The 19,881-nt window shown below is 37.1% G+C and overlaps 1 protein-coding gene across 1 annotated transcript in view; it reads right to left on the minus strand.

Annotated features, from left to right (window-relative positions):
* The window catches only part of LOC106867962 (mitochondrial dicarboxylate carrier), a 70,274-nt gene extending 51,313 nt beyond the window's left edge, over positions 1 to 18,961 (minus strand). Inside the window, exon 1 of the mRNA XM_014913044.3 lies at positions 16,582 to 18,961. Coding sequence (XP_014768530.1) covers positions 16,582 to 16,680 — 99 coding nt within the window. The 5' untranslated portion in view covers positions 16,681 to 18,961. The remainder of the gene's footprint in view (positions 1 to 16,581) is intronic.
* Between the last annotated feature and the right edge of the window lie 920 nt (positions 18,962 to 19,881).

The following is a 19,881-nucleotide window of genomic DNA, read 5'->3' on the forward strand; positions in this document are numbered from 1 at the left end:
ACATGCCACCGGCACCAAAATGTAATAATAAAAATAAATGCTAATTGTTCTTCTATATGTACAAGGCCTGAAGTTTTGGTGTAGGGGCTAGCCAGTCACATCGACCTCTGTGGTACTTATTTTATCAACCCTGAAAGAATGAAAATTAAAGTTGGCTTTGCTGGAATTTGAACTCAGACCATAATACTACAAGAAATGCCACTAAGAATTTTGTACATTTGGCTAACAATTCTGCAAGCAATAATAATAATAAAAGGCAGTGATCTGGCAGAATCATTAGCACGCCGGGTGAAATGCTTAGCGGTATTTCGTCTGCCGTTATGTTCTGAGTTCAAATTCCGCCGAGGTCGACTTTGCCTTTCATCCTTTCAGGGTCGATTAAATAAGTACCAGTTACACACTAGGGTTGATGTAATCTATTTAATCCCTTTGTCTGTCCTTGTTTGTCCCCTCTATGTTTAGCCCCCTGTGGGCAATAAAGAAAAAAATAAATAATAATAATAATAATTTTTTTTCATTTGCAACAGGGGCACAGATGAAGGAGACATCACAAGGATAGTCTACAATTTATGTAGTGGGTTTACATAAAAGATGAAGAGAAAGCAAGGGAAAAGATGATGCATTGAAATAAAGTATACATAGTATACAAAGTATTTAAACACATAAATAATGTAGTTCTCCTGATTCAGGAGAACCTCTAACTCAGGCCAGTCAAAAAACCCCCACAGATCCAGGATTACCCTGACCGCAAAAGGGACGAGTCTTTACCAAACAGTTGTCCTCCAATCTACAGGCATATGCTTAGAGTCAGTCCATTTACCCTCATCATTTTCGCTATGTGGAAATGGCAGTGGTGGTGGTGGTAGTAGTGGTGGTGAAGGTGTACGGCTGAGTGGGTAGAGCATTGGGCTCACAATCATGAGGTAGTGAGTTCAATTCTTGGACCAGGCTGTGTGTTGTATTCTTGAGCAAGACACTTTATTTCACGTTGCTCCAGTTCATTCAGCTGTAGAAATGAGTTCCGATGTCACTGGTGCCAAGCTGTATTGGCCTTTGCGTTTCCCTTGGATCACATCGGTGGTGTGGAGAGGGGAGTTTGGTATGCATGGGCGACTGCTGGCCTTCCATAAACAACCTTGCCCAGACTTGTGCCTCGGAGGAGAACTTTCTAGCTTCAATCCCATGGCCATTCATGACTGAAGGGGGAATTTAGTAGTAGTAGTAGTAGTAGTAGTAATAGTAGTAGTAGTAGTAAAAGAGCTTGAGGAAACTAGTGGTGTTCTGTGTCAGCATAAATGATTTAGTGACGTTTGTAAATTTGGATGAGTTAAATTAATGTTTATTTAATTTCTCCCTTACTCTTTTACTTGTTTCAGTCATTTGACTGCAGCCATGCTGGAGCACCACCTTTAATCGAGCAAATCAACCCCAGGACTTATTCTTTGTAAGCATAGTACTTATTCTAGCGGTGTCTTTTGCCGAACCACTAAGTTACGGGGACGCAAACACACCACCATCGGTTGTCAAACGATGTTGGGGGGACAAACAGACAGAAACATATACACATACATACATACATACATACATATATATATATATATATATATATATATATATATATATATATATACACATATATATGACGGGCTTCTTTCAGTTTCCGTCTACCAAATCCACTCACAAGGCTTTGGTTGGCCCGAGGCTATAGTAGAAAACACTTGCCCAAGGTGCCACGCAGTGGAAATGAACCTGGAACCATGTGGTTGGTAAGCAAGCTACTTACCACACAGCCACTTCTGCGCCTACAAAAGATTTTGCTTGAAAACAGAAGTATTCACATCCTCTAATAGTGTATGGACTTATCCAAATTTATTAAAATACAACTTAGGAGGATATTAAACAATGATGGTGATGATGTTTACATTTGTATTTCTCCTGACAAGATGCATAATAGGTCTTTTATTAAACTCTACAAGTCCAAATCTTTCTCATCAGTTATTCAATAATACCATCACTTGCAATTGTAGAGTGAACCACACTATAAGAACAACTATTCACAGCTGCATATAATAAAGCCAGGGAAGAGTTAACTGCTATACTCTTTACTCTTTTACTTGTTTCAATCATTTGACTGTGGCCATGCTGGAGCACCACTTTTAGTCGAGCAACTCGACCCTGGGACTTATTCTTTGTAAGCCTAGTACTTATTCTATCAGACTCTTTTACCGAACCACTAAGTTACGGAGACTTAAACATGCCAGCATCGGTTGTCAAGCGATGTTGGGGGGACAAACACAGACACACAAACACACACATATATGTATACATATATACGACGGGCTTCTTTCAGTTTCCGTCTACCAAATCCACTCACAAGGCTTTGGTCGGTCCGAGGCTATAGTAAAAGACACTTTCCCAAAGTGCCACGCAGTGGGAATGAACCCGGAACCATGTGGTTGGTAAGCATGCTACTTACCACACAGCCACTCCTACGCCTGACTAAAGAAACAGCAAAATCCCTCAACCATCATCATTTAATGTCCATTTTCCATGCTGGCCTGGGTTGGATGGTTGGACAGGAGCTGACCAGCTGAAGATCTTCCCAGGCCTCATGTCTGTTTTGCTGTGGTTTCTATGGTTGGATCCCTTTCCTAACATCAACCCCTTTACAAAGTGTATTGGGTGTTTTTACACAGCAGTGCCATGGGTGCGTTTACGTGGCATCAGTACAGGTGTGCTTTTTATGACTCAGCCAGCTGTCTCCACCTTCACATCAATACAATTAAGCTCAATATTTAAGTGTACAGCAATTTCATTTGTTAAATTAATACTCTTACTAATAATGCATGCAGGGTGAAGTACCATAAGCTGGAGAACAAAGAAAGGGTATCTATAACAGAGAGAAACCAAGGTAATCAATGGATGAAGTAATAATTGAACACTTACACATTTATTTTAATATTTGAGATCAGTTCAGTAACAAGTATACAGCTATTTCTATTTCTTTAACTCCTTTTCATACCCACCCACCTGAGATCATTCACGGTTCAATGATTCAAACACTCTGTTGCAAAATGATCTAAATCAGAATCTTCCATTAAAATTCCAACTTAATTTTCATTCCAAACACCAACTCAATAATGGAAAAGTTGTTTTACTAAATACTTTATTATTTTTGAAATTAATTGAAGCAAAGATAGCTTATTTCAACAGAAATTTGGTAACGAAGGAGTTAAAAGGTTTTACTTGTAATCTCTGTAAGTAGAATAGATTCTCTCTTGTTTTAGTTTACTTTAAAGAAACAACCTTCTGGAGATCACAGTGGAAATAGCAACAGGTCATTTTGTTAGCAATTATCCATTAAAGCAGTTACCAGTACTATAACATTAGACCAGAGATTGACATTGGCAATACATTATTACTACAAGATGACAGTTACATTATTAATAACAGCATAACAGAGTAATCACTGCTACTTCATCAATTATCACTTCTTAACATTAGCATTGCAACTACTACGACTACAATCACTGCCATTACTTATTGACACATTAACAAATAACACCAACCTGATATATGCAGGTTGTGCTGCTAATGGACATGTAGTACAAATGAACAATGCATGTAGGGCAAAGAAGTGTAATAACATGGTGGAGGAAAGAGAGGAAGGATAGCAGTGACAGAGTCAAACAAAAAAAGTAAATTTCAATGAAATGATAAATCTGCACCTAAAGATACTGTGTCTCACAAGTGAATGTCAGTTAGCTCTGACATAATGGAAATTTTGGCACAAGGCCAGCAAGTTCAGGCAAAATATGTTGAAATCCCACCAGCTCTGTCGTGTGACTTTTAGAGCACTCCCGTAACTTTTTGTTTCAAGGCCGCATCTCTTCAATCAAAATTCATAATCTACGCACCTTTTATTCATGGCTATATTTTACTTTATTCTATCTGAAGTTCAATATTTCATGTTATCCTAAAGAACATCTTTAAAAGTACAACAAGTTAAATTTATTTAGGTCTGTTACAAATTTCAATAAGTAAAACTTCCAGATACGAATAAAAGAGCACTTTTATAAACCGGGCAAATTTCAAAGACAAACATGGCAGCACTTTTCACTTTGCGAAATCATCGATCAGTTCAGAATAATCAAGCTGAGAGATAAGTTCGTGTTCAGTTGATATCATGTACAATCCACAGAGTCTGGTACATGTTCGTGATACAATGTAATATTTTTACAAGGACTTTTGCAGGCAGAATGCATTACCATTTTATTTGTTGAAATTTTCAGTTAACATAGATAGTTTAATTCTTGTTCAACATCTTAACCAAAGTAAATAGATGACTCATTAGAGCCCCTCAACCATGGATGCCCCCTACGACTACAGGGGTTGCAAGGGCTTAGCAACGGCCCAGAATCATATGTAATGTCAACTTCATTATTATTCCTCACAGAGTCAAAAGAAAAAGTACATATCACACACACACCAAAGCTATTTCAACCAACTATGCCTGCTCCAATTTGTAACTTTGTATCAATTTCTGTAATTATCAGAAACTAATAAAATTATCTTTAGATAAACATTTAAAAACATTCAGATGACCTAGAAAAAATGTTGTTTTCAACAGTATGATTCTGAATGAAACCCACATCGCATTATTTTAAAATTTTATGCAAATAAATATATTTATCTCTCATGATATATGCCTGATAATATAGGCTTACAATTTTACAGTGTAATCTTTCTGACCTTCATGTACACAAATGTATGTATGTATGTACATATATATATGTAGAAACTAGTACAAGTAATGTGGACACAGATTTCACATTTTTATGACATAGTCTCAAGTTGTGTCTCGCTGCTTGTCACCTTGGCCAAGTGTCATCTCTTGCAGCTTTGGGTCAACTGAATGCCTTGCGGGTGAAACAGGGAGACAGAAACTACATAGAAGGCCATCATACGTGTTATGGGTGTCTGTATGTGTACACACACACACACATATACAGACATGCATTGTATCATGTTTATCATATTTCTCCTTATATATTTAAATCTATATCTATCTACCTATATATATATATATATATATATATATATATATATACATCTATATTTTATTTATGTATTTATGGGTTTCAGCCAAGTGGCTGTGGTCATGCTGGAGCACCACCGTGACTGTCCGTCTTTATATATATACATATTTTAAAGAGGTCATAGGCCAACAGGTCTTGGGGTCTGACAATACACCATAAAGTTAAACCCTTTATGGACGGGAAACCCAGGATAACTCCATAAACTGGCCTTCACCAGGAAAATATATACACACACACACACACATATACATACACACACACATATATATAGATATGTAATTATGTGTGTGTGACTGTATGACTGTTTATATTCCTCACTCTGTTTACTCAATCTCAACCACTAAAATGAATTTTATAAAGCAAGATTAGTTAGTAATTTTTACAGATATCAAAGTGAAGATCTCGGTCATTACAAGGATTATAAAATCACCAGCTATTCACATCTCAGTGAATTGCTTAAATTATACAATTCAACAAATTCAATAAACTGTTTGCTGTTGTAATATATTATTTCCTGAAACTATCATGCATCTTATATTAGTACATGTTGCTTGTATGTCAAAGTAATTCAAATCACCCTTTGTCTCACACACAATACTCACAAAACAATCGATATGTGTTCAAATGGTGTTCAAAGAAAACATTTTATTCTGAACCAGAAAGGTAAGCCTTCTTTGTAATTATAATAGTATACAAATACTAAAACAAAACAGAGATAATGAATGCAGTTTGCATATGCTAATTCAGGACAACAATTGATTTTTCTTTAATTTATTATGAGTGAAGATTTCAATCTAGACCCTGAGTACTGTCTATCTATATATTAGTTTCTGCTAGTTTAGTTGTTCAACCTACACTTGATTACCTTTTTGTTACATTTCTGCTAAGTGAATAGCTCCAGAGAAGTTCAAAGTCTTGCCAAACTCATAGGAGAGTACTAATGTCCAAATATGAACTATGTAAGTCTTGAAATGAGAAGTTAATATCTGACCCAACCAACCATTGCAATTTCACGAAAAGAAAAAAAACACATTTCTCACAAAATAGCTCCTGGAAAGGGCTCACAGTTTCTGCCCACTGGTGGTGTTGACACAAGAAGTTATTGTATTAACTTCAAGCTACACAATCTACTGACCCAATAGATTTAGTTTTACTACACCATTTTGAGTGTGGCCGTTGCCAGTACTGCCTGACTGGCCTTCGTGCTGGTGGCATGTAAAAGCACCCACTACACTCTTGGAGTGGTTGGCGTTAGGAAGGGCATCCAGCTGTAGAAACTCTGCCAAATCAGATTGGAGCCTGGTGTAGCCATCTGGTTCACCAGTCCTCAGTCAAATTTTCCAACCCATGCTAGCATGGAAAGCGGACATTAAACGATGATGATGATGCTCAGGTTAAAAGTTAATCCTCTCCTGAATCATTAAGACTCCTACATCCACTTCAGATTTCTGAATTCTACTACAACAATGGATAACAGATAAATTGCTCCTGGAAAAGATGCTGTTGTAGTGCAGTAACCTTTCCCAGATTTATCAATTGTAAGTCAACTGATAAATACTTATCAATCAACAATTATTTCACCTAGAATCTTGGAACTTATAACTTCAAACAAAGCCACACAGCTCTTGTCCTCTCAACATCCTTTCCGTTTCACCTTCCATATCCCACATTAAAAAAATTTCTTCAAAATTCCTCTTCACCATCTTTAATCTTTTCCTGCCTTCATTTTCTAACATTTTATTCATTTTATCTTGATTTGTTTTTCTTCTCTGTCCATCCACATATATTTGAAATGTCAACCAACCTAAAAGAAGTTCAAAGTTCACAATCATTGTATCTTCACCCCCACTACCATCACTTCTCTGCCTAACTGTTGACAATATTCCATCAGTATAACCTTATAAATTTTTACTGTACATATGAGAAAAAGAATGCAACAATAGCAGGTCATAAGAAAAAAATGGAAACACAAATAAGTAAATAATAGCAAAATATGAAGGATGAGACTGTAGCGAGGAACAAGAAGCCAGCACCATTTTGAATGAGATCTTGCCAGTAGCCATTGCCAAGTGTGAGACAAGAACAAGATCTCACCTGCAACCATTTGCCATGCGTGAGACGACAACAAGATTCTTGCCGGCAATCAGTATTTAAGTAAGGGAACGACATTCTCTCTTTCACTCTTCTCACGCTTTTCATAGACTTCGTATCATGCTGGTGTATTTGCTGATTGCGTGAAGAATTGTTGGCTGTTTTGTGCTACTTTGCAGCAGTTTTCTGGTTGTGTTTTCTCTCCGCCTTTAAGGATAAATAGCCATGGCAATAGTAAAGAATATGTTCTATTTGGACTTTAGTGGGTCCGAATTGTCCTCTTCGGAGGAGCTTGTACGAGCAGTTGATAGAAGAAAAGAAGGAAGAAAAGTTTTGCTAAACCACATGTTGCTATGAAGATGGTCACTGAGAGCGAACCACATGAACGAGAACTCTGTAAATAAACGGCTATTGAATTGTACTCCACTTGTGAACTTCTTCATGTTCCAGATCCTTGAAACTACAAAAATAATTATAATAGAAGAAGATACTCCACAGGTATCATAAACCTTCCGTTCTATTATAAAATGGTGACCCCAGTCTAAAAGGATTTTCAGCAGCCGAAAGCTTCTATTGTTGTCAAAATGGCTCACCCGACTTAGATCACGCATTCCCTTCCGTAGTTCAGTGCCAGCTTTCATTTTACTTTAATGACCAACCATTCTTTCTAATTTCACCTCTTCACTACAGAAATAGGTTCCTTTTATCTTCTATTTTGTCTCCCACAAAATGACTGGTGAGGGGCTATCTGTAGTGTGCACTTGAGTGAAACTCCTCTCCTCTCTATTATATATACATACATACGAATGTAGTGGATAACAGCTAGCCTTTGGTTGCATTTTGAACCCCGTTGTGTCCACTACTCTGATTGGTTGGTACTGGCGCAATTTGTCTCTTACTCTATTGCGCCAATACGCAGCTTATAACCAATCGAAGCCCCTAAATAAGGTCACGTGTGACAGCCTGTTCTCATCTCAGTTTTGAGCCTACGACTCCTTATAAAACCCCAGCTTCTCATCTCAATGTCTTTTGGTTCCAGACCTTTTAAGGTCTAGCCACTGACCACACAATACACTGCCAGTTCCAGCGACAACACAACAGCAGCCATGTTGAGACTCACCAACTTCGTCCAAAAGTATTCGGCGACCTCCATCTCCATCGTCCTAACTTCAACATCTGTACATACACAACTCAACAAGCACCTCGCCCAGGTTCCAACTCTCCACTGTTCGTGAATTACTTCACCATGGACCAACAGCGAAAAAACCTGTGAGAACTCCTGTACCAAGTAACCGAGGCAGCAGCATCACAGCCACAACTTCACATACGACATGTACCACAACCAGCTCTGCATCATCACCACAACTTCTTGATACAGTATTTCAACTATAGTGTACAATTGACTATGAACTGGTATTTATCATTCTTGTGTCTATGAACTTACACCTCACTTCGATGGCTACAGACTCATTCACTGTCTCTTCTTCATCACCATCCTTATATGTTCTTAATACGCATACATCAATGCCTACATACACACACATACATCATGTTCTCATGACAGCCTGTCTATTATTCTGTATATATGATGCACACACAATCACATATGTTAATATATCAATAAATCTTCTCTTGAACATTCTACCCAGTTGTGTCTCTTTTTTCCCTCTGGCACATATACGCATTATTCTATTTATATTTATTGTATCGACCATGTGATGTACTAAGGAGCCATTTTCATCACCTCACTTCGCACGGATATTACTAACTGGTGACCAGTTACAGCTCCTTGAAACTACAAAAATAATTATAATGGGAGAAGAAGATACTCCACAGGTATCATAAACCTTCCATTCCATTATAAGACATTTTCTGCAAGGAACTGGAAGCTGGAGAATTCAAACACAGCTCATGTAATTGTGTGTGTGTGTGTGCCTCCTACTTTTATATTATCTCCTTTACTTTCTCCTCCTCATAAGTTTCCTCTCTCAGCACACCCCTTCCATTTACTCTATTGTTTATTTATCAGGTCATTCAATTTAAGATAAGAAACCAGTTGCCTTTTCCCACTTTCCAGTTATCAGTTTATTTCTGTGCATTGTTCCTTCCACTTTAGATGCCTTGTTCTAGTAGCAGTCACACTCACACACACAGTATGACCAAATGAATGTGACTATCCCTGTAGTTTGTCATTTTATTGTAAACACTTATCATAATTTGGTTTGAAGAGAGCAGAGAAGATTGACAAGGCAGTAAGGCATGAAATTAAATTATTAAATGATAGTTGGGGTCAGAAAGAGCATCCAACCATAGAAAATTTGTCACAATGAACTTTGTCTGATCCAGGCAAGCAGAGAAAAGCAACAACGATGATGATGATGATGATGATGATGATGCTCTTCACACTTTGCATCGGTCAATTTCTTTTAGTTTCTTCATACAGCAAACTAAGAGCTACTTTGCTGTATCCTTAGCACATATCTTCATCATCTCAAAATGCAAAGCAATGCTTCTACAGTTTGTTACTTCTGAACAATTCAAAGAAATTTTGATGTGTCTGTAGATCAATAAATCATTGTGTGAGACATCAGCCTTTGTTATTCTTCAGTAATCAGAATCAGATATGAGCACAGATTTGACAACAATGCTTTTGCAAATTTTGATCACCATTTTTGAGGCGCCTGACTGGCTCCCGTGCCGATGGCACATAAAAAGCACCATCTGAATGTGGCCAATGCCAGTACCCCTGACTGGCTATCATGCTGGTGGCACGTAAAAAGCACTATCCGAACGTAGCCGATGCCAGTACCCTCTGACTGGCCCCCATGCCGGTGGTATGTAAAAAGCACTATCTGAATGTGATCGATGCCAGGCCCACCTGACTGGCTCCTATGCCGGTGGCATGTAAAAAGCACCCGCTACACTCTCGGAGTGGTTGGCATTAGGAAGGGCATCCAACTGTAGAAACATTGCCATATCAGATAGGAGCCTGGTGCAGCTGCTGGCTCTCCAGACCACAGTCAAACTGTCCAACCCATGCCAGCATAAAAAAAAAACAGACGTTGATGATGATGATGATGAGGCTGAACTGTACAGACTTCCAAATGGGAGGGAATCATTCAAATAATCTTCTAGCTTTGTTTAGTTGAAACTGTGTTTCATACTCCATGACTTTTCATAACTTGAGTCTTAGGCTTGTTTATGTAATATGCCTAATCTACAAAATACACTTACAAAGTTTGTTAGTCTTCATTTGATTGTATTAACTTATAAAACAATTGATAAGTTATCAACAATCTTTATCCTTAGATAATAAAAGTCTATTAATCCCTTGAAATCAACCTGTTGAGGCTAAAAAAATTACCCACATCAATTATGATAATGAAGAGTAAGCTAGTTCAGGTTTTCGTCAACCATATTGACCCCAGTGATTACTTCAGCCTAGCACTTATATTATTGATGTCTATTTGTTGAACCACTAAGTTATATTATGCAAAGTAACACAACATGCTTCTGCACATTTTATGTCTACCAAATTCCACTCATAAGCTATGGATCACCTTAAGGTTGTAATAGAAGACACTTGCTGAAAAAGCTGCACAATCTTCCATGAAAACATGTTTGGCCATGGGAAATATTATCTTGCTTGGAAACAGGTGAAGGTTGGCCACAGGAAGAGCATCTGGCTGTAGAAAAACTACTTCATAAATTCCTTGTCACCCATGTGAACATCGACAAGGATGACGACTGTTAGGCCTATGTATGAATGTATATACACAAAGGCCTAAGTAGTTAGTAATATTTTCAACTGAACAACATTTAAACACTAGTATGGCACTAAGTTGATAAAAATTACAATCCATGCCTTAAGACATTAAATTTCATCTCTACATTCTAGTTATGAAACTTATCATGGTCAGTTTTGCCTCTCATTTCTTCAGGACTGGCAAGCTACGTAAGAATATAATCTGGAATCAATTCTTCAACTGACTATAACCTTTGCCCTCTAAAGAACAGTTTTGTACCAGGTGTACGAACACAAATGAATGGTAGAAGCAATAACTTTACAAAAGCGCCATTCTAGTCACCTAATAACAGTTTTGTGTTTCACTAAATGACTACAACAGCTTTTCCACATGGTTTCAGTTCAGTTCAGATCATTTGTGAAACGACTACAACTACTAATTGTCACAACAACCATTACAATTGTTACTACAAGGAAGTAATAATACTACATGCGAAAACTTATTAATAAATGAAATTAAAATTCCTTGACAAAAGGTGTTTAGTAAGAATGCCTCCATTGCGTCACTGTTGTTTCTCACTGACACGTTGATCGTATAAATGTTGAGAGACTTTCAAAGCATTGTCATTTTAATACTTGCAAAGGTCAGGCAGAATACAATGAGGCAAATTTTCTATGGTTGGATGCCATTCCTATTGCCAAAGCTGACTTGCTGCCTAGCACAGTAATAGCTCCTCATGACTGCACACATTTTTGTAGAAAAATACCACTTGTATAACATTACACTTATCACATGATATCAAGACAAGGAGAAACACATACATATAAACACACATACAAATACATATAAATACCCATAGACACACATGCACAAATACAAATACACACTCATATACACATACATCATCATCACCACATACATATATGTGTATATATGTAAATATATACCTATGTGGCTGTGTGGTAAGAAGCTGCTTCCCACAACATGGTTCAGGTTCAGTCCCACTGCGTGGCACTTTGGGCAAGTGTCTCCTACTATAGCCTCGGGCCAACCAAAGCCTTGAGTGGATTTGGTAGATGGAAACTGAAAGAAGCCAGTCGTATATATATTTATATATATATATATATTTGTGTGTGTGAGTGTCTGTGTTTGTCCCCCCCCACCACCACCATCTGACAACCAATGTTGCTGTGTTTACGTCCCTGTACCTTAGCAGTTCAGCAAAAGAGGCTGATAGAATAAGTGCTAGGACTTACAAAGAGTAAGTTCTGGAGTTGATTTGTTTGACTAAAGGCGATGCTCCAACATGGCCACAGTCAAATGACTGAAACAAGTAAAAAAGAATTAAAAAAAAAAGAGAATACAACAGGCTTCTTTCAGTTTCATCATCATCATCATCATCATCATTTAACATCCATTGTCCATGCTGGCATGGGTTGAATGGTTTGACCAGAGCTGGCAAGCTGAGGAGTTCTAGCAGACTCCAGTCTGATTTGGCATGGATTCTATGGCTGGATGTCCTTCTTAATGCCAATTACTTTACAGAGAGTGCTGGGTGTTTTAATGTGGCACTGCAAGGGTGCTTTTTGTGGTGCCACACGGGCACTTTTACATTGCATTACATGGGTGCTTTTATGTGGCACTTTTACGTGACATCACATGGGTGCTTTTACATGGCACTGCCATAAATGCTTTACACCACCCCAGAGGGACCAGTTTTAATACTTTTGCTGCAGAATATGGGTCTTCTTGAATACAGCAAAGCACTAGGCATTTCGGTCCTTTGTCATCTTGCCTGAAAGGTTCAGTATCCTGAGGTCATTCTTCAGTACTTCATCCCAAACCTACCTGTTTAGCTTAGCCCAGGGCTATAAAAAAAAAAAGACATTTGTCCAAAGTGCCATGTATGAGGACTAAACTTCTTAACCACACAGCTGTGCTTTTCACATACCGTAAATCCTCGAGTATAATCCGCATTTTTTCCCAAAATATAAAGGTCAAAATCCCTAGTGCGTACTATATATGAGGTTAAAAATGAAAAATATTTTCTAAGCAATGTCCGAGTCTCTATTTGCTGTCCGGCAATGTTTATTCAGACGCATTTTGTGATATCGGGCTTGTAACTGATAGTGATAAATATGTAAAAGCAATTTACTGAATATTCATTTTTCACTGACGTTATTTCTGTTATTTCTATATTTTCTGCAAACAAAGTGCACAAAAAAGCTACACATTTAGGCGTAGGAGTGGCTGTGTGGTAAGTAGTTTGCTTACCAACCACATGGTCCCGGGTTCAGTCCCACTGCGTGGCATCTTGGGCAAGTGTCTTCTACTATAGCCTCGGGCCGACCAATGCCTTGTGAGTGGATTTGGTAGACGGAAACTGAAAGAAGCCTGTCGTATATATGTATATATATATGTATGTGTGTATGTGTTTGTATGTCTGTGTTTGTCCCCCCAACATCGCTTGACAACCGATGCTGGTGTGTTTATGTCCCTGTAACTTAGCGGTTCGGCAAAAGAGACCGATAGAATAAGTACTAGGCTTCCAAAGAATAAGTCCTGGGGTCGATTTGCTCGACTAAAGGCGGTGCTCCAGCATGGCCACAGTCAAAAGACTGAAACAAGTAAAAGAGTAAAGAGATTTGCATTATGTTATATATACAATAATAATAAAGGATGTTACCGTATATATGTTTACAAACCAAGGAGGTTATATAGACTTCTTTGACTCAAGTTAGAGAAGGGGTGCGTATTATACACAAGGTCTAGGTTTTTCAGAGGTACAGTCCCCTAAAAATCCCCTGCGTATTATACTAAAGGGCGGACTATACTCAAGGATTTACGGTATATAATATTTTAATGAATTTACTCCGAGGTGGAAAGACAGCACTCATAATACTTTCAGGACTTCCAAGACTGGTTGAAGATCAAAAGTGTTATTCTTAGAGCAAAGAACTGGCTTTAAATGCTTGCATCAAACACACTCAGAGGTCAGATGGCAATGGATCAAGTCTACCAGTCAACAGTATCCAGAGAGGTGGGAGAGGGGCAACAGACAGACAAACAGACAAGCATTATAACATAAATGAAGAACACAAGTAGAAATTTTGCCTAAAATAAAAAGATTAAAAACAAAGGAAAAAAATTATTCAGATTCTAAATGTCATAGTTCATAGATTCTACATAAAGTTCACTCAATGAAGAGAAATGCAAACAAGATATAGAATATGTACATAAGGCATATGGAGTTGAATCTGGTATTGTAGGAAAACATACACTGAACACAGAGATAAGGCCATCATCATTGCCATCATTCGTTTTCCATGCTGGCATGGGTTGGATGGCTAGACAGGAACTGGTAAGGCCAAGGTCCACATCAGGTTCCATAGTCAGTTTTGGCTTGGTTTCCTAATGCCAACCAGATTACAGGTATACTGGGTACTTTTTATATGGCACTGTCACCAATGTTTTTCATGTGGGACCTTAATCTCGAAAGGGTTTGCAAAGAAAACAAATGGATTCTTAACTTCGAATATGAAAAGGATAAAACTATACACTGTTAGACATTTAGTTCATTTGCTCTACAATGTGTACCATTTAACCGGACAAATATTAATTTATAAAGGTTGCTTCCCAACCATATGGTTTGGGGTTCAATCCCACTGTGTGACACCTTGGGCAAGTGTCTTCTAATATAACCTCGAGCCAAACAAAACCTTGGGAGTGGATTTGGTAGATGGAAATTGAAAGAAGCTCATTGTATATGCATATGTACATATCTATGTGTATGTGTCTTTATGTATGTGTTTGTACCCCCATCCCCACTTGACAACCAGTGTGAGTGTGTATGTCTCTGTAGCTTAGCAGAGATTGATAGAATAAGTACCAAATTAAAAAAAAAAAAAGTACTGAGGTCAATTTATTTGATTAAAATTCTGCAAAGCAGTGCTCCACCATGGCCTCAGTCTAATGACTGAACCACATAAAAAATAAAACAACATAAGACCACAAATATAGGATAGGAATTGGGGACTGTTCTAACCTCAGGCGAAGTTCTGTTGTCCCTACATACACAAACACAGTATACATAGATTAGCATAAGGTCCCTACACCTGTAGGACATCCAGGCAATTACCAAGTGTGCCTATGCTTAAAGACGACATGGGTAGGTATATAGCTGATATTACATGGATTCCAAATGATAACTGTAATCATAATTATTATTACTATTATTATTATGGTTGTGAGCCGGCAGAATCATTACGACGTTGGACAAAACACTTAGCAAATTCTGCTGAGATCGATTTTGCCTTTCATTTCGCTGGGGAAGACGAAATAAACACCAGTCAAGTACTGGGATTGATGTAATTGACTAAACCCCACTCCCTTAAAATTTCAGGCTTTGTGTCTATAGTAGAAAAGATTATTATTGTAATTATTATTGCTATTAGATCCCACCCAGATCACTTTTTCTTTCATCCTACCAGGTCGATAAAATAAGGTTCTAATCAAAGCTTGGGATCAATGACATCAATTAGACCCCCTCCCTTCAAAACTGCTCGTCTCGTGCTTAAATCAGAAGCCATTATAATTATATCGCAACTGGTGAATAATAGCGTCGTTGACAAACAAATTATTGATTTGATTCATTTCTAATGGTGAGCGGCAAGGGAGTGTCTGTAACTTGGTGCAGAACAAGTATCGCAAGGAACTTAGTACTGTAGAAAGAAATCTAACTTGACAGCGAAATTTTTTTAATCTCACAACCTTGACCAGAATACATGAAAGACAAACTGTCCTCATCAAAAGTGAAGAAACACAAATTTCTAGCTTACAGGGGGAAAAATATGCACTCCATGTTTCTTTTAATTAAATGCACAGATCCTATTATCTTAGGATAAGAAGTAGTGACCTTCACACCTTTTTTGATGGCATTAGTGTTGAGAATTAATTTCAGATAAGAATCGGAACAAGACAACAGAATCGACTCGTACAGAGCTTACATTTTTTAACACTAGTGTTAAATTTAGGCAAATGAATTAACATACCAGTTCGCACCGTTTTACATTGTCTATCGATCGGGGTCATTGTATTCTTGTTAGAAATCAAAACAAGAAGCAACAGATTTTATTTCGGTATTTATCATGTTTCATAGATATTCGAGACGTACCAGACGATAATAACAATGCTTGTTTTCAAACAACAATTCCTTAACAATAAACACGGGATATACAGAAAAATAAAGAATCAGTAACGCTACGCCCAGTAAATATGTGAGACCTAATTATAAACAGAGAAGGAAATTTATTGGACTTTTATAAATGGTTTAGAATTCTTAATGAATAAGTTTATTAATACAGGGACGTTTAAAGAAAACATAGTAGAAGACGAAATTTTGAAAAAGGTTTTAGTTTTTGTTTTTTTCACTGAATACGATACCAACTTATCATTACTGTTAAATCAATAAAAATATACGAAATAACTAAGGGTGAAGCATGTAGGATTAGAAACAAATTCTAAATTATACTTAGAACAAATAGCGTGTCATTGTAAATTCTGATGATTCTAAGGAAAATATAAAAAAAACCATGCTGCAGACGTGGCTCTAAGTTTGCAAACCTATAGAAACGATTGCACGTTACCTTCAGCAAGTCCAGTGGATGGGTACAACAAGCTGCCAGAGCACTAGCAACCCCGCCGAAATACCAACGGCCGACACGTTTAGTTTTATCAACTTGCATGTTTCTCTATTATCAGTCTCCAGCTCTTCGATGTTATGAAGAAGTTGTCTTAGTTTTTTCTGTTGTGTAATATGCTCTCAGCTGTTCGTACCCGCGAAACTAAATGTTGTTTTCTTTAAAACAAGGGAGAAAAGTTGCAACGCACAAATCAGGTCCTGGCGTGGTGGTAGTCATACGTTTAGAGTTGCTTCCCTTGACTACATGCATTTATTAAACTGTTCCTGCTTTCAGTTTTATTTTACACCAATGCTAAGAATCATGTAGACTAATTTATTATAATTTTCCAGGTCAGAATTAAATGGGAAATAATTAGAAGAAGACAAAGAAGTATTCAGATTAGTATGCATGTGCGTTGAATGTGTGTTTTATTGTAATTTGATTGCATATTATTTATCAGCAATGATAAATGCAAGGAGATACATTAACTTACTATAGTAGTAGTAGTAGTAAAAACTGGTTAACAAATTAACGAAGAAAGTTACTAAGATCTAAACTATTGTTAATGGCATTGCGATTAATTTTAGATATGTTGAAGTTATATCAATTACTACTATGTCAATTGTTTTATGAGTATGTATGTTAAAATCAGAAATACTCTGGTTTTATTGTATTATCTTGTTATTAATAAATATGTCACTGTTGACGATGGTGTGATTTGTTTGTTGTCGAGAATATTTCCTGGGCATATCTACACAAATGTGCTCCACCCTCCGAAAATGGTTATTTCTCAATGGAATGTTTTATGTTTTAGACAGTGTAGACTACGATTATATCAAAATTCAATGTGGGAGGAAAAAGTGAGCGCATGCATATATGACATGCATCATATAGATATCGGCAAAATGAACTTTAAAATATTGAAAAGAATATCTGATGTGTGTTAGTATGTATGTGTGCGCATTCACCATCACGCACGCATATTAAATTTCGATATAATGGCAATCTACACCATCTGAAGAAGGATCTTTTGTGTTTGGCTGTCACTTTTCAATTTCTTCAATATCTATTCGAATTGATTTAATAGCTTTTAAAGTTTGCAAATTTTGGTTAATTTTAGCCAGTCGAAAGCCACAGACATATAGGTGTCTGTTTCCATAGTAACATGTCAAGCTGTTACCAAGCTGTTTACCCATGTGCTCATTTTCTGCTTATCTAAATACTTAAAATACATGAAGTATGACGTGGTCGTAAGATGTGCTAGAAATAATAGCCAAATAGGCCTTAAATCACACGGCAATTTTCTCTTTCTTCTTCTTTTTAAATTTTTTTTTGGTGGGTCGGTGGGTGGTTTTGCATAATTTTATGAATTCCCGTGTGTGGAATACAAATTCACAAAAAAAATTTCTGAAAATTCAAAAAAGTAAAAAACCTATGAGGGGTTATATGACGTGCACAAAGCCGAATTCCGCCAATATTTCATTTGTTTATAGTTGACAACTTCTGATTGGGTCAAAATGGTCAAACAGGCTGGTTGCTGACATATTTTTCTGTTCTGTAAGGATTTTATCTTATATATGCCCTTTTTATTTGTCTTAATATTTCTTATCAGAAATTTTATACTCCTTTACATTGGTAGTTTTTAAACAAGCTCCTAAATGTCATTCCAGAAGCTTTTCCATCATCAAGAATTGCTCTTTCGTATCTGATAATTTCTTTACACACCTGGTAAAAAAAAAATTTCTAGTTTACTCTTAAGATAGCGTTTTGTCTATATTGGTTTATCCGTTTTTCATACCGTTCAACCCTAGCTGTTTTCACAATCACTCTCTCTAACCATTGTCAGCTTTCGCATCCCCTTTATTCTGTACTTTCTTATTTCTTTATTGCACACAAGGGGCTAAACATAGAGGTACTTTCTCCATAGTTCATTATATTTCCTTATAATTATCAATTGCTCTTACAGTTTACTTTCTAAAACATCACTACTTATATATTCTCTTGTTCTTTTCCATCATAGTTCGTTCTTTTTAGTGTTCCTTCTTGCATCGTTCCAATTCCTTTTTAGGAGAGCGGGTTATATATCTTTAGATATACACCTAACTCTCATACATTAAATTGGAAGAGAACCGAACGCAGAAACTTCAAACTGATCAACAACAACAAATATTTATTGTTCGGTGGAAAAGGTAAACAGCTTCTAATTGTCCGGTTTTAGAGTAGCCTGAAATGTAGATGTACGGTTCTTCGTGCTGGTGTCGTTATAGAGACAACTTGGTTCAACCACACTCAAATGGGAGAGCTTGCTTAGACGTCTTGCTTGGTCGCTGTCTGCCTTGGTAAGAGTCTGTCTAAAAGCAGGAACGCTTCGATGTTTAAACCCACGCATGCGTGGTTAAGGATTCAGCAATGGCGCCTATGACGTCACTACACTTTTCATTTGCTTCATATAAACTTAGCTTTGAAATTGTTTCTGTTACATTTCTGGTGATTGATGACTATTCGTCTATTTGTAAAAGTTTAAGGTTTTCAACATTTTTAAAACATTAGCTTCCGCTCAGTTCATTATCACTGTTCAAAAGTTTATCTCTTTCCCCAAGTGATTCCATCTTTCCACCGTACAATTCTCTATTTGTTCCTCATCTCCGCTTTGTTTTATATCGCCTTCGTCGTTCGTCTGCTCCGTATCGAATGTCACTCTTAGTCTTAGCTCTTCGAGTATGATCTTTAAAAGAACTTTTGCAAAAGCCTAACAAGGTTATTTTTGAGTACCACCGCAGGAAGGAATCCTCCTTCTCAAAATTTAGGATTTGTGGTTCAAATAGACCTTAAATTCGAAATTAAGTCTTTTTTTATATGTGGTTATGGGTATAAGGCAACAAGTATAATTGAACAGTTGTCTAATTTGAAGTCCTCTCAGTATGATCAACTGGTGAACTGTTGCTAATGTTTTATTTCTTGTGCACAAGAATAACCAGATAACTGTATATACTTATAGAAAGAAGCGGTAACCCCAAAAGCTAATGAAATGAACTTTGCTGGGTTTCTTTTTAAATCTACAACACTTCTTATATGTTTCTTATAAAAGCCAGCTTCTCTTGTGGTGTTTGATTCAATAATTCTGTCTTACTAAATCAACAGCTCAAGTCAAAGACATTTTAAATATTTAAATATTCTTTTCTGCTCTAGGGACATGGCTCGAAATCTTGGGGGATGGGGCCAGTCGATTAGATCGACGCCTGTACGCAACTGGTACTTAATTTA

The sequence above is a fragment of the Octopus bimaculoides genome, chromosome 2 (assembly GCF_046866305.1).
Source record: "Octopus bimaculoides isolate indiv1 chromosome 2, ASM4686630v1, whole genome shotgun sequence".
Lineage (NCBI taxonomy): Eukaryota > Metazoa > Mollusca > Cephalopoda > Octopoda > Octopodidae > Octopus > Octopus bimaculoides.